This window comes from Pteronotus mesoamericanus, unplaced genomic scaffold (genome assembly GCF_021234165.1).
Source record: "Pteronotus mesoamericanus isolate MK-2021 breed Mesoamerican mustached bat unplaced genomic scaffold, CSHL_Meso_final scaffold_85, whole genome shotgun sequence".
NCBI classification, from domain to species: Eukaryota; Metazoa; Chordata; class Mammalia; order Chiroptera; family Mormoopidae; genus Pteronotus; species Pteronotus mesoamericanus.
This window is the reverse complement of record NW_026555329.1, coordinates 67,456,313-67,473,060: the sequence shown is the minus strand read 5'-3', so window position 1 is coordinate 67,473,060 and position 16,748 is coordinate 67,456,313. Positions and strand designations below refer to the sequence as shown.

At 34.0% G+C, this 16,748-nt stretch overlaps 1 protein-coding gene across 4 annotated transcripts in view; it reads right to left on the bottom strand.

The window, feature by feature from the left end:
* Window positions 1-16,748, bottom strand: part of MKLN1 (muskelin 1) — a 341,476-nt gene that overhangs the window by 75,696 nt on the left and 249,032 nt on the right. For all 4 annotated transcript variants that reach the window (XM_054564059.1, XM_054564060.1, XM_054564058.1 and 1 more), the window contains 2 exons: window positions 10,107-10,184; window positions 7,947-8,012 (listed from right to left, as the gene is read on the bottom strand). In XM_054564059.1, the coding sequence (XP_054420034.1) occupies window positions 7,947-8,012; window positions 10,107-10,184 (144 nt within the window). The remainder of the gene's footprint in view (window positions 1-7,946; window positions 8,013-10,106; window positions 10,185-16,748) is intronic.

The window sequence follows — 16,748 nt, the reverse complement described above, 5'->3', positions numbered from 1 at the left end:
AATGAAATGCATAACAAAATTTTAATTACATCTTCTAATTATATAGGTTAAATCATTCAGACATGAAATATTAAAAATACCAGCATAAGTATTGTTTAATGCATAAGTAATACAAAAACCTTTTGAAGAATATAGAAATAACTGGAGAGAACTATAGTGAAAAGTTAAAAAAGCAGAAAAAAAGAAAACATTATTTGCAACTGCATAGTAGTTTGGTTTACTGAATGTCCATTCTCAGGCTTAAAAGTGATATAACTATTCATGTACATCCCTGGGGCAGTATAATCCTCCTCAAGCAGCAGCCCTTTTTAAAAAAAAAAAAACCCACGATTTTACTTATTTATTTTTAGAGAGGGGAAGGGAGGGAGAAAGAGAGGGAGAGAAACATGAAAGGGTGGTTCCCCCTCGCACGCTCCCTACTGGGGAGCGGGCTCACAACCCAGGCATGTGCCCTGACTGGGAATCAAACCAGCGACCCTTTAGTTCACAGGCCTGTGCTCAATCCACTGAGTCACACCAGCCAGGGCCTTCTTCCACCCCACCCCCTCCTTAAAGGAGAACAGGCTATAGATAATAGCCATTTCTCCCAGGATTCAGAGGAATGTTCAGTCAGTATGTTTTGAGTACTAATCTCAATTGGCAAGACACTTTAGAGAATTAAAGAAAAAAGACATAGTCCTTATCCTCAAGGAGCTTACAGTCAAGTCAAGAGTATAAAACAAGTACCTAAATTACCATGATTGCAGGTTAGCTCAGTGCCATAAGAAAGGTAAAAAGCACCAAGAGGGTTCAAAAGAGGGAGGAAAGTACACGTGGTTGAGGGGCCTCAGGAAAGGAGGGCTTCAAGGTAATAATGGTATTTGCAGCAAGGTGGCTTTGTTGACAGAATGGGTATAAAAGAAGAGGGAATTTCAACAGAGTAAAAAATAAAGGTACAGAGACAGAAAAACACTAAAAGTGTTTTTAAAAGACATGGACTCTAAAGTCAGATAGATCTCAGAATTGCAGCTGTACCACCATAGCTGTGCGACCACCACAAAGCTCCTTAACCGCTCGTTTCCTCATTTCTGAAATGACAGTTTTTAACTCATAAAGCAACTGTGAGAATTAAATTATGCATGCAAAGTGGTAAAAAACTGGAATAAATGCACTGTTCAATTTAAAAGAAGAACACAAAAAGTAGTAGGTGAAAATGAGGTTAAAAAGAAAGGTAGTGGCCAGAACACAGGAGGAGTTAAATGACAATACAGAGGCTAAGAACTGGAGGAGCCAGGGCCATAGACGTTGGAGTATGGAGTAGCTGCAGAAGACCTTGGGCAGAGTTATAGCGGATCTTAACTTGCGGCACATGAGACTGACAGAAAAGGCGGAGCCAATGAAAGAAAGGAACTGGAAGTAAACTGACCAATAATAGCCAATGTTCAAAATGTTAAATCAATTTCATTCTAAGAGACTATAATGAATCAATCATCAGCCAATCAATTAATCTCTCATTACTCAGGCCACAAAAGCTAAAATTCAACCACATTCTTTGGTACAGGTCTTTTTGGTACCAGCATTGAATAAACTCTACGACTACTGAGTACCAGTAGTACTAATCTACATATCTATGCCCACTAAAAATAAGGTAGAAATGTTAACTCATCAATGTCTTTACACCATTTTTCACAAAGAAGCAGACTTTTTATTTTAAGAGCCCAAATGCAGTATCTATCCAACTCTGAATTTTAGGGATAAATGATATTGTGTTGATTGCACTATTCTCCACAAGATGGCGCACTACTTTTGTAATTAAATTGATTTTCCCACTTTGAAACAGTAGAGAATGAATATACTATGTCATGACAGTGTGGGCCCAACCTTAGAAAAATTTCATATGTCAAACAGAGGAGGTCAGGTGAAGGGTCAACAGGCTAGCAAAGGAGGTTACCTTAATGCTTAGTCTAATATAAACACTGAGAGAAAAACAAATAAAATGAAAACGTTTTAGGAAATACAAATTTATATTCAAGATAAAAACAAAACCTTGTCAGAATATTTATTTAGTTTAATCTTTCTAAAAATGTAGTTAGAAGACCTTAAATGGACATGAGAATTTTTGAAGAGATGAATAAATTATAAGGGGAACGATGTTTTATATGCTTTAGCCATTTCCTTGAACTTTCATGACCCAGCAGATTATCAACTGGATTTTCTACCTTCCTTTTAAAATAAAGCTTTATTCTTACATAAAGCTATGATTAAAAAACTATCTAAACACTGAGCTTTTCAGTAAATTCAACATATGGTTACTTTCCCTGCTAAAAGATTGTACTTTCTGCCTATGACAATATACTTTGTATTCTTAATTAAGGCTATTATTTCAAAATTCCTTTGTGATAACTGCATGAAAGAAAAAGATTCATGCCATGTGTAACTGGAGATATAACCATGTGAATATATCTGTAAATAACTACCCAAATCCATGTTTACCTACTTCCTTCAAAGGAATGTAAGGAAAACGAATTACGTGCCATCATGTGTTAAAAAACAGTAGCACTTGCACTGAATTGGCAGAAAATAGTCAAAGGTACAGATTTGCATGGAAGGGCTCTTCTGAGTGACAAGCATCACCCCCTCAAACTTCTTTTGTAGATACCGAATACTACTGGGGTTTTTGCCTAGATCCTACTACTTATTCTGATTGAGAGGAGAAAAGGCTAGTAGTACTATAGGTTCTCAAAATTCAGTGAGAGTTACATAACAAAGAGCTGCCTGGTAGAATGAACATTTAAATTTTCATCTGAAGAGACTGGCACGATGAAACAAAATGGACATGCCTTTTCTCTCTGTTCGCTTTTTCCTCAGAGTTGAAGAATTTAAGTAGAGGGGTGCCAGGTACAGGGATTATAATCAATAAAACTGACATACATCTGGTAGAACAAAATATTACATTCCTTCTCTACCATGGTATGAATGATAGAATTCACTTAGATTGGGAGGTTTGAAAATTAAATAGTAAAATTTATGTCATCATGTACTTTCTAAAATGATCACTCTTACAGCTGTAGTGAATGAAAAAAACTGAAAACTAAAAAAGGAAAATAAATTTAGGTACTATTAAGTTTTTAATATTTAAGAAAACAAGACACATGAAACACTATGAAGCAATAATTGCTCTAAAGTACAGACCAGTTTAAAAAGAAGAGGCAATGTATTTTATGAACTTCTACTGTAGCAAAGGTGTCCTTAACTGTTTGAGTTAACAGTCCCTTTGATGATCTGAATTCATGGACTCTCTTCCCAGAAAAACATACAAACAAAATTTTGTATGTAAATTGGACAGATTAAGAACCCTCAGTCTGGAAACCTTTGAAGAGCATACACGTATTTATTTAAAGTAACAATTGGGCTTCTCTAAACTCAATTTTACTACTTAGTCACCAACTTCATAAAGATAAAACTTCCAAGTTCTTCAAACTCTGTTTGGGGAGAAAAATTATTGTTTATTACTAAGCCTGCCTCCTCCGTTGTCAACAAAATTCTTAAGTGGGGTTTTAACATTTTTTTCCCTAGAAATCTCACAAGTATACTTAATGGCTTCTCTTCCCTTCTAAAATTAGGACAATATATATAAAAGATGAAACACATATACCAAAGTAATAGTGGGTAACTTGTTTTTCCCCACAACACAGCCTTTTCAAGTTGTTTTAAATCGTTTTTCAAATTTTAAAATTATTTATAAATATCTCCACTGTGAGATTCTGTCAAAAACAGAACTAATCAGTATATACTATATATTAATGTTGCCTATAAAAATATATAAATGATACATACTTTATATATAAAGTACATTATTTTTTTAACTCTCATTACAACTTAATTTATTATTCCAATTTTTATTATTACTATAAAAACTCATTCAAGATCAAAAAGACAGTAGTAAAGTCAGGTGGATTCAAACCCAGGTATGTCTAACATATATATGCACGCATACACGTACACTCACTGTTCCCACAAACTCAAACCCAGTTGTTACATCGAGGTTCTTTCAAAGATTTACAAAAAATATAATCTCTTTGAAGATAAGTAAGGCCAACCTGATTAAGGGTGCACTGGTACATACATGATGAAATACTCAAAATATATGAAAGTACCTTGGTAAATCCTGCTATCAATAGTTTTATAATAGAAACAGAAGGATTTCTAGAAAAAAATGTTCCAAGTATATCCCAGATTCGGTTCTTGTACCCAAATTAAATTCAGAAAGCATTAAATGTTACCCTAAAGAATGCAAAGCTCTATAAAATTTTTATTTTTTCCACCTAGATCCCAAGGTACTGGTAAGTACAGCTTTAAGAAAGCATAATCTATGTACTAGAATAAAACAAGCAAGCTCTCCTTAGTATATTGCAAAGAATAATTCCTTCTACAATCAGTTCTCCTCAGCATTTTACCTTTTACTCTAAAGCACCTTCCCAAATACAAGTCCTTCCTAAAAGGAATACTGAAGATTGATATTTTCTGCAACTTATATTTATTAATGATAAAAATCTTTTTGATACTACATTTTATAGTATGAAATTTAAAACCACTGGTAACTACCACCCAGACAAAATGAATGTCTCTATTTTGGCGTGTGTCCTTCTAGCTTTTCCCTCAATGGTCAACAATAAATTTAAAAAGAATCTTCACTTCAACGCCAATTCCCACTTCAAGATATCAAAAGAATATAAGAGGTCTGAAGTAGAATCTTCATCAAAACATACTTAAAACATTTCTGAAAACCAAAAGGAAGAATTTCACACCAAGATGTTTTACGCACCATCCCTATTACTCATACAAAGAATTGCTTGGTTAATCCTTTCAACCTCAATGTTCATGCATAGTGAGTACTATTTCCACACTACTAGCAGTAATGATAACATACTGACATCAAGCCTATTTGACCTATGGGCAACTTTTTATTAATTGACCATCTATGATTATTAGGCTATACCAGATTTTAAGTTAAATGCTGAAAATCTAGTTTTATCATCACCCATAGACCTAAATAAAGCTTGATTCAACACTCATAAAGTTTTTTAGAAAGCACTGAAGCAGATACAAAATGGCTTTAAATAAAAATCCCTCTACTGGACAAATCCTAAATCTTCCATGGTAGAAATATTTGCTTAAAAATGCATTTCCAAAGTACTTCCATTACTCTTTATAAACTAATGCTGATACTAGAAGTACAGATGTAGGTCAATTTTTGGTAGACTTTGTTACCCTATCAATAAATCCTCATAAGGTATCAAAAAGAGGTTATTCTTTCAAACACCCCATCTGGAGTAATATCCATAACTACAATAGTTATTCTTGGTATGCTTTCTTATAATTATTGTTACTAAAGCAAATGAAGTAAATATTCAAACAATTTTTTTCCCTTTCCTTGAGATATGTTTTTAAATGGAGTGGAATTAAGGACCATACGCTGACCATCAAGAGTTTGTGGAAATCCTACCCTTAATGCATAAGAGAAAGACATTATAGAAAAATATTTGGACCTTTACCATTGTACTGCATTCACTTCAAGGATCTCTTACTCAAATAATTACCTTTTAATCTTCATGACTTGCTCATATTAAGTTCTGTCGTGACATTTGCATATTATTTGAATCTTTTTATTTTCTATTTTGAAAATTCATAGATTACAGATATGAGGAAAATTTTCTCTTTTCTTACACATATACTTTACCTACTGCATAATAATCAATACACTAAGCACTATAAAAATTCCTTCTGCTCCCTGGAGAAGTGAGCTTCAAATATTAAAATAAACCACGTTACTTTCACATGGTAAAAAAGCAGCATTTTTTTTTTTTTTAGAAAATTAAAGCTTTTCCAAATAACCCCCCTTATTCAGTATATTATTGTCATACTTTTAAAAAAAGAGTTGAATAATATTTTCAGTTATGACTGAGAAATTTAAAAAACACGTTATAAATTCCACTATATGTTCAAAAGAGAAAAAAAGCTACTGGAGACCATCTAAACAAAAAGTTTCACCTCTATTTTCATCAAGTATTGCATTTTTCTAGATTAAAAAAACATTTGTACATACATCTGGTTCTTTAAGCAATAAGCATATGTATTGTACTCTCAGGTAGAAAACAAGATGCTCAGATGCCTAAGACTCCACAGCTGAGTCAAGCCTATTGCTGTGGGAGGGAAGAGAAGAGAGGCCAAGATCAGGAAAGCAAACCCCTAGGTCTTGAAATGAACCTTGTCCAGAGACCCTAATAACACTGCTAAACAAGTTCACAGGTTACGATACAAATTTAGCAGTTAAAAATTTTTAATTAGATTTCACTGATTGTGCTATTGCAGTTGTTCCAATTTTTCTCCCTTTGTCTCCCTCCAACCAGCACGCCCCACTCCCTCAGGCCATCGCACCCCCACACCATTGTTCATGTCCTTGGGTCATGCGTGTAAATTCTTTGGCTACTCAATTCTATACTGTACTTTATACCCCCATGGCTATTCTGTAATTGCCTATTTGTACTTCTTAATCCCCTCACCTCTTCACCCATTCCCCAACATCTCCCTCCCATCCAGCAACCATCAAAACCTGCTCCATATCCATGATTCTATTTCTGTTCTTCTGTCTGCTTAGTTTGTTCTTTAGATTCAATTGCTGGTAGATTTGTATTTTTTGCCATTTTATTGTTCATAGTTTTGATCTTCTTTTTCTAAAATAAGTCCCTAGAACATTTCATGCTTGACGATGATGAACTCCTTTAGTTTTTTCTTGTCTGGGAAGCTCTTTATCTGACCTTCAATTCTAAATGAGTTCTTTGCTGGGTAGAGCAGTCTTGGCTGTAGGTCCCTGCTTTTCATGACTTTGAATATTTCTTGCCAATCTCTTCTAGCCTGCAAAATCTCTTTTGAGAACTCTGCTGACAGTCTTATGGGAACTCCCCTGTAGGTAACTAACTGCTTTTCTCTTGCTGCTTTTAAGATGCCCTCTTTATTTTTAAACTTTGGCACTTTAATTATGATATGTTTTAGAGTAGAAGCAGTTAATTTTTAAATATTATAATTTCTCTTGTTATTTATAAAATATTTGTGAAAATATATTAATGTCTAGAAGATTATCTACATTAAAGTATTTTTAAGTTATTTCTTAATTATTTTATGATCCTCAAAAACAACTTATTTATTCCTATAACACTGTGAGTGAGCATAACACAACAGGAATGAGTTACATTGGAAAACATAACATATTACTTGGATGAATATTGGCAGTCGATGTAGATAATTTTCTAAAATCAGAAAATAAAATTATACTAAATTCTTGCTATTATTTGCTTGTCAAGATGGTGATTTGAAACCTGTCACAATCTTAGCATTAACCTCTAAATATAATGATATTTAAGCTGTCCTAGCCTGTAGAAATCTAAGGAAAATTTTCAATACTAAATTATAGAAAACTTAAAAGGCAGCAAAAAAGAATAACTAAAATAAATTATTTATAGGATTGTGAACAGTGTTTAGCAATTAATGGCTCCACCAACACTTAAGCTACCTAATTTGGTAGTCTCTTCTTCTAAAAATATATCTTAAGTCTGTTTTATTGCTATAATTTCCATAGTATGGCATTAAAATATAAATGCACTGAAAATCCAGAAATACATCACAGTTTACTGTGAAAATCAAATACAAATAAAATTACACACTATAAAGGGCTACACATTACACTTCTTTTAGGTTATTTTATTGCATCTGCGCAGCAGCCTCTCCTCTCTTATGAGTCACTGCCTAGTTTAGATTATAGCCATGGCTAATGCCTATTTCCTCTGCTGCTTGGTTATGGTCAGTAACATTTAACCTTTGTGGTGAATGGGAAGTATATTCATGTTTACCTGATATTTAAAACTGCATAATTTTTCAAAAATTTGCTATTCGTTGCAAGTATCCCTTACCTGTTTGAACATCAATAACCATCTGATGACCTCCTCTCATTCCTGGTCTGTTATCTTCCCCGTCACCTAAAATAGAAACAGTATTTTCTTGTAAAGGAGATAATACAGAACAACCACAAAACCGGAATAACTTTATTCATAAGTCTGTAATGAATAGTAAAAATAACACACACTTATTCTTTCAATATTAAGAATAAGTAAAATGACTCAAAAAATAACATAACTAATAGTTGTGTTTATAATAATGATCTTCTCTTTTTAGCAATTGCTTTCAGGCTATTAATGCAATTGGAAGGTATTTTCAATGTATTTATAACCAATGCCATAAACCAGCAAAGACACAGAATATTCCACAAAAACCCAAGACAAGATAACTCTAAATTACTAAAGTGACAAAGTGAAGGTGGAAAACAATTACAGAATTAGATATCAGGTCTATAATCCAGGTAGAACTTGTAAATATAATGAGCAGTTTTAAAAATTCATAAAACCAGATACCTAAAGATACAAGGTTATCAAGTTTTATACTAATACTTTTCTTACTGTGTTAACTTTGTGTCATTATTTCAGAAAACAGTTCCCACACAATAGATCACTATTTTACATGAGTACTGACTGAAAACATGTAAGATTTACTTTCCTTTGTTTATTTCCATCAGTGAAACTTCTAAACTTCTGTAGGAGAAAACTAATGTTAAACTTGTATCTAATCTTACTTTATACCAAATTTTAATATAAATGAAGACATAACTTCATATCAATAGTTCGACACCTTACAGGATTCTAATGTCTTACTTGATATAAATGAGAAAACCTAAGGTTTTCTTTGTAACTCTCACATTAACTGAAATACATTACTTTGACTAACACCTTTCCTTGTTTCAGCTTCCTCCTATGTAAAATAGGAAACATCCAGCTTTTTACTAATTTCACACAGGTACTATGAAAAAGATTAAAATGTCACTTTTTATACATAAAGACTAAGATCAAAACTGAAGCTTTTCATTACTATTTAAGAGCTAATCATTCAAAAGTTCTCTGCAAATTCTTTCTCCTTTTTACTAAGAGTTAGGTTTACATTTTGCAGCTCATTATCATTGAAGTTTTGTTCTGTTCTTCCTTCTTCCCCGAGTAAGTATTGGCACTTGCAAAAACATATTAAGAAAAATGAATTTATTGTCAGTATGTTTGTATTTTATATATTTAATCCATTTGTTTTCAAATACACAGTCTGTTTGCTGTAACATCTGTTTCTTTGAAGAAAATTACCTCATATATGACGGATAAAATAAGAAAATGTTATTCATATGACAGAAATTATATAGCTTATGGCAATTTTCTCCCGTATTTTAATGTTTAACACTATCAGAAGAAAGCTTTCTCATGATTAAAGAGAAGCCCTTAGCACTCAATATATGAAGACTATAGGAAAAAGACCAAAAGGAATATCCATAGAACTGCCTTCCTTTAATGCAAGTAGTTGTATTAAAGAACTGCTACTCTATGTTAACCAACTTGCAGAGCAGAGGGTGAAGATAAAGTGAAAAAACGGATCAGTGAAGAAAACTATATCCTGGATGACGCTTTTAAGTTATGACTAAAACAGCTTTTATTAGAAGAAAATGTGCTCAAAGGAAACATGAGCCCCTGAGTTTAACGCTCCAAACTCATTGTAATGTTCAATGTAAGTGTTTGCAAATATTTAACTATACTAATATTATTTATTTTTATTAGAATTACTACTCTCATTTTTATTAGGACCTGGATATAAAATTCCATAGACCTAGAATGGTATGCTCATTTCCATTAGTGTCAGGAGCCCTATTAGCTTTAGTGGGCAATTCTGCAGAACTTAAGGTTTTTCTGGAATACGTGCGGCATTACAGCACAATGGCCTATAATTTTACAGTGTCTCTATAGAAGTGGCTAATGATGGCATCCTATGTAAAACTGCCCTACCTTCTGTTAGAGCAGTAAAACAAAAAGGTTTCAAAATTGTTAATATAATAAACTAAATCGGCCATCTAGTTAAGGAATCTACATCTTGTTTTAAACACCTGCTTTTCATTAACAGAGCACTGTGAAACTTGAGCTACCATGGGAAATATGAAAATGAGACATTATAGCAAAAGTACCCATAACCTGGAAAGTAGGACTTACCTTTGGTGCTTTTGGGAATGATTTGACTCCATCGTGGCTTATACTCCTGTTGACTGATATACTGATTGAACAAGCCATCTGCAAGTATCAAAGAATGAGAGAGAATTACACTTTAACCAGCTTACATTTTTTATTATAGCAAAAAGACAAAACTGTAAAAGCCTGCATTAAGGAAAATTACTAATGTCATTAATAGCACATTTTCATAAAATATGTCACTTCAGTTTCCATGCTACTTCAAATAGGAAAAGTAAAGTATTAGTTGACACAACCATGTAAAAAAAATTGTTTTAATGGCAGCTCATATTAAACTTACTATGCTTTCCCCATTTTTGTTACTACTGTAATTTCCAAAAAAAACTCCAGAAATTATCTTTTGGAGGGCAGGCCCCTTGGTAGTACAAGCTTCCCCTGATAGGTGAGTGTTCTAGGAACCCATGTGTATCAGTGCACCAGCTGGCATTCTTGTGAGAGGCTGCGTTCGGCTTCAGTTTTATAAGACCCTTAAACGTGTTTGCCCATTTCATGATGGGTGATTTTCGAGTGCACCTGCCCACATCATGCTGAGTGTTTGGTCATTTTTGACCAAAACCAACATGATCCCCGTGCCCCACCATCCCTATTCACCCGATCTTGCCCTGAACAACTTTTTCTTGTTTCCCCAGATGAAAAAAAGTCCTCAAAGAGAAATGTTTTGCCAATGTGGAAGAGATGAAACAAGAAAAACAGCAGAAGCACTAAAAGGCATCAAAATCAACAAGTTCAAAAACTCTTTGAGCAGTGGAAAAAAAGTCTTGACAGGTGTATTGTATCAGATGCAGAGTACTTTGAAGGTGACTGAAGTTGAGACATGTAAGAATGAATACACAATATTTTATAAATAAAGTTCAGGCTTTTTTTTCTGGGGGTGGTCCCCCTTGTACAGGAAGACTAAAGAAAATGGGAACTCTTAACTTTGGTTTAGGCCCTTGTATCTTCAGGAAAAATCAAAACTAATCCTTTAAAGTGAAAATGCCACTTTCATAGTCTTCTTTGAGTATAAAACTACACAGAAATAAAAGTACCAGTTATAGTAATTATTTATTGCATATTTACTAAATGTCAGAATCCATGCTACCTTATCTGATTTAATTCTAAAAACAACCTTATGAACTTGGCATTATCACCTCCATTTTTTAGATAGGGAGATGTACGAAAAACTAAGAAATTTAACCAAAAGCATATATCTCTTAAACAAAATCACACACCAATAAATTCTGAATCTACTACTTAAGGGGATTTGTTACAATAGTACTATAATGGTCATGGAGACTGAACTCCCCACATACATCCATTCTATCCCAAATAATTATCAATCCTCAATTCCATGCCCCTCACCAAAGACTGATTTAAGAAATACATGGAACACAATAGTGGTTAACGAAATATGAGGATTTGGCGGGGTGGGGGAGGGCGTGGTTACTTCTAGGAAATGTTTCCTACTCCTAAACAAACAGAAAGAGGAGAAAAATCTACTTTTATTCTTCTATAAGTTTTCATATCTGTGTGCGACATACACAAATGCTACATCCAATCCACAGAGAAATGAAAATGAAGTCAGTTCTCTAATGATGACAGAGCAAAGCAGAAAAACAGACTGGACCAGAGTCAATCAACCATGGAAACTACCTGGGAACTTCTTGTTATGTGGTATTTCTTATTTTTTTAAACTAGGGTTTTCTTTTACAGGAGCCCAAGCAGATAACTTATAAAGCTAACTCTACGATAAATTCTTTCATTTGACACTGATTTCAATCTGAGTAAAGATTTTTCCTTTTGCTTAGTCACTGAACACAAATACTTCTCTAAAGAACTTAGAAGTAAACTGTCTGTTCTCCATTACTTGTATACTCACCAGAGACTGTGTAATATACAGAAATCTCCCTAATCTTTTTTGTGGGTAATTAGGAAGCTCGGTGGTCTCCGAGGACCTGCCACCACAGTGGTGCCCCCTCACCGCAACCTTCCAAGTTTTTTCAGATGGCTTTAATGGAAATGCCCATCCATATACTCATCTAGTTTCTCTTTTTCTTTGCCTTTGGGACTTTTCAAAATTTATTTTCTTTTTTTAAGTATTTATTTATTGATTTGGTGTGGGGGGATGGGAAGGGGAGAGAGAGAAATATCAATTTGTTTGTTGTTCCACTTACTTATGTATTCATCGGTTGATTCTTATGTATGCCCTGACCTGAGATCACAATGCTCTAACCAACTGAGCTATCCAGCCAGGGCTCAAGTTTCTTTTATGATTCATTAATATTTTTGAGTTGTAATCCATTATAACTTCAAAGAGATCCACTTCAGAAGACATCCAATGGATGCTGACTTACCACTAAAAAAGTAAGCCATCATGTTTGCTTTATAATACAGAATACACAATAAATTATATTTACATGCAATTACTAGACTGACACACACAAGGTAAAAAGTTATTTTTATGTACATTTTTTAAGATTTTATGTACATTTTCATATAGTTTATAAAGTTTAAAAACTGTACAAAATTTCATGTGTACAGAGTTTATAAATCCCTATTCTCATGACTGTACCACCACACAGATGTACTTAAAACTCTAACACTACACAGGTTTTTTTTTAACTTCATATTCAATCTTGGCACCAATATACTAATACTATTATTTTTGAATTACACGTGAATTACAAAGGAAATAAAATGTAATCAAGCCGACTTTTTTAATACACAAAAATGAGATAAAATGTGTTATTAGATCAACACTTTATCAATTCCATAGTTACCTAGTTCTGTTCAACTTCCTGCACTGCTTTCATACAGGTGCATGCAAAACTAGCAGATTATGGATTGTTTTAAATAACATTAAAATAATACTACAGTCTGACAATACTTAGGCATTAGAAATGCAATTATCTAACAACCATAGTCTGTCGGTTATTTCTGCTTTGGCAGAAACCTCAACCAACATATTATATACTAATATTCACAGAAATGGCAATATTGTAATTCCTAAATTTATAGAGTCTGCATCAGATAGTAAGTGATAATTTTTACAAAACCAATAACAAAGGTGTTTGACATTCAAGAGTACATTCTCTGTTCTGAGAATGGGGCGGGGCGGGGGGTGAGATTTAAGATAAACCACTAAAGGATTATCCATTTTTCCCTGCTAAGGAAGCACTGGTTCTCTCCTAATCTGTTTAAATAAAAACACCTGAAGGCTTTATAAAAGGTTTGAGACTAGCTATACTATTCATCTTTGAAAGTTTTTGAAAAGTAATAAATTGAAGGTATCAAAACTTTCCCTCTTCCCCCAAGTAGCTAAAGATCAACAAGAAAAATAAAGTGTCAATGTCCAAAGTATTATTAATTGTTTGAGAAGCACTAACCTACTGGATGGTTTAGGATTAAACAGGAAAATAGGCCAGATTTGATCTGAACAAGAAATAGAAAGTAGATATGTATATTCCAGTCTATGCAATTCCTGCCTAGATGGGGGCTGGACCAGAAAACTGCCTACTCCTTCATTTATTGCTTTAAAACCTGTACAGAAACTGTAAATTGAAACAGAACAATTAGATTTCTAAGGTGGAAAGCACAGTGTCTGTGCCACTTTGAAGCTGAAAAAGAAAGTCCACTCTTGACCACTGGAAGGAGAGCTACTAAGACTCTCTTCACAAACTCCTATCTCTACAAGAATCCCCACTTTTGCTTTCATCAAAACAACCTCCTTCTGGTATTGCTGGTAGCTCAGGGGCACTATAATTAACTGTTGTGGAGGTTTTGAGCTGTGTGCCTTGAAACAATCCAAACCAGTTTAAGATCTGGTTTGTGACATTTAGGAGTGTAGTCCTCTAGGCATTTAGGAACTAACTCCCTCCTTGTAAATGAATTCGGTGTCATTTAACCCTGTAATGCTTTTTAACAAGCAGGAAAATGTCCAATAATTTAATGGATTTCAAAGTTTCTACTTCCAAATTGAGAAGGCACAAAGCTAATACAGATGATTTTGCTTTAGAAAAGTAAGTTGGTAGTTTCAAGCTTTCAACTGAGCTTCTAGTTTATCAAGGCTCACTATTTCTTTCCTTTCTGAAGTATGACAAAGTATAGTAAGTTTCAAGCTTTCAACTGAGCTTCTAGTTTATCAAGGCTCACTATTTCTTTCCTTTCTGAAGTATGACAAAGTATAATAAGTTTCAGGCTTTCAACTGAGCTTCTAGTTTATCAAGGCTCACTATTTCTTTCCTTTCTGAAGTATGACAAAGTATAATAGTATGATATAAGCACAAAAGGTTTAAGGCAGTAGTAGTTTCCAATTCATAGTGCAATTTTTCTGAAGTTATTTGTTCTGTCCGTTTTATGTCAGAGGCAGTACATGTGCACTGACTAACCCAGGTTCCATCATGAACGGATGGAATATTGCCTCTTCAACTGTTCTAGCAGCCAGCAAAAAAACAAGACTCAAATGCAAGACAAATGGTTAGGTTTCACTTGCAAAGAGCCAAGAATCTGTCCAAAATATTGACAGCCAGGACAAAAGTTTCAGTGCAAGATCCAAATAAAATTGGCTAAACTCCTTAAGTCTTCTACTTTGGCATTTCTCAGTCTTGGACATAAAGTACTATCATTCTCCGAGGTAGCCTCGATCAAGCTCAGCCCTTTTTCTTGAGTCTGGAATCTCTGCTCCTGTTCTAAGTTCAACAATCCAAAGAACTGGACCCCTTCAAGACCTGCCAAGTACTCTGCCCCCAAGTACTTCTCACCTTGCCGGAGATGCGCCTCCACCGGCATTTGGCATTCGAGTCCAGAGGAGATTGGCTGTGGCAGGGATGTCCGGACCTGTCTCTGAGGACCCGCCACCGCAGCAGTACCCCCTGACCGCATCTGACCCTTCCCCTCAGTCACAGCTCCCAAGGTCTTAGAACCCAGACTTCATTCCCGAGCACCCACCCTCCTGGGGCGCAGCGTTGGCCCCTCCAGCCTTGCCCCTCTACGGGCACCACTGCAGAGGTCAACATCTCAAAATTCTTATAAAGAGAAAGTTCTAGTATTCTCTCTTTTTGAAATTAGAACACATAAATGAGCACTTATATTTTAATTGTTAAAGTAAGAGGAACAATTAGGTTCACAACTTATTTTAGTGTTTCTATAATGTAATTTACTCCCCATGGGCTTTCAATTCCTGCCCCATTCAGCTTACTCTCACCAATACTCTTTTCCCATTACAAGAGTGGAAATCCTCTTTTCAGATAAAATGTGGAGCTCCTAATAACAGTAAAGATAAGATTATAGTAAAAATATTAATCATAAATTTAGAATTATGTAGAAATAAAACACTAATTAAATTTTATTGTTTTGAGAAAGGCACATAAAGTTAAACATTCCTATTTACAAAACCTTAAATAGGGTAGATATAAGTATTCAATAAAGATAATGATTTTAAAATATACAATAATTCTGCATAATGGTTCCTAAAGAGGAGAGAGAAAAAGTATGAGATGGGAATAATCAGAACTGAGTAGAAAACAGAGAGAGAAGTCTTGCACATCTGAAACATACAAAGCAAAAATAGAGAAATTTAGAAAAGTAATATATTTCACATTATTTAAGAATAATCAATTACTATATTACTTGTCTCCCATACTACTTTGTTACACTAACTACTACACGACTTTTGAAAGTCAAATGAGTTCCTTATCTGAAAAAAATGTTTCAGAGTTGCTTAGGGCCTGAGGTTTCTTCCAAATTCAGGCATATCAGAATTTCACCATTGTTAGAACCAATATATTTACTGGAACTACATGTGTCTGGCTGATTCCACCTTATGTTCTTCTTAGAAAAGTATCTCTCTTTCCCCTTAAACCTTCTGTGACTATTCTGAAAGAGAAATCAACAATCTCACTGGGGAAAATACTTCTAATACTCCAAAAGTCATGATCACAGAAAAAGTGCTCATCAGCTAAAGGAACCCATCCTTGATTTTAAGTCATTCTGAACACTGTGGGTAAAATTCAAGTCTCTCATTCCTTTTTTAACCAATCCTAGCCTCACTCTTAACTAAACTGAAAAGTTTACAAATACTCTACCCATTAATACTTTCATGCTGTTTTTCTTCTGTCAAACACAACTGTTGTAAAAAAATACTGTCAGTAATTTTCAAAGAAAAAAAAGCAAACAAACATTATATAATTTTTGTAAAATAATTTTGTAAATACACATACAAACACACAAACATGGCAAAAATACAACACTGGCATACATTAAAACATTAAAAATGACTTTCTTTGACAAGATTACCGTGATTTTTGATTTGAGGGTTTCTTCTTTGTACTTTCCTGTTTTTCCAATTTTTTTTTTGCATCAAACACTAAAATTACAAGAAAAGCCACAAAACAACTAGATATATGGAACTATTTTCTGAACCTTAGGAGAATTTTATAACACACTGTTTTTGCCAACATAAGCCACTTTCACATCTTTTGTTACCACATATCTATTCTTCATAGCTCACTAGTCACACCCATGTTTCTAAAAGCAGTGCCTGCACATTGACATTAGCTTGTTTTAAGAAGGAGAGTCAAATATGCTCAAAGGATTTACAATCAGGTTTGCAGAAGGTATTACTTCCAA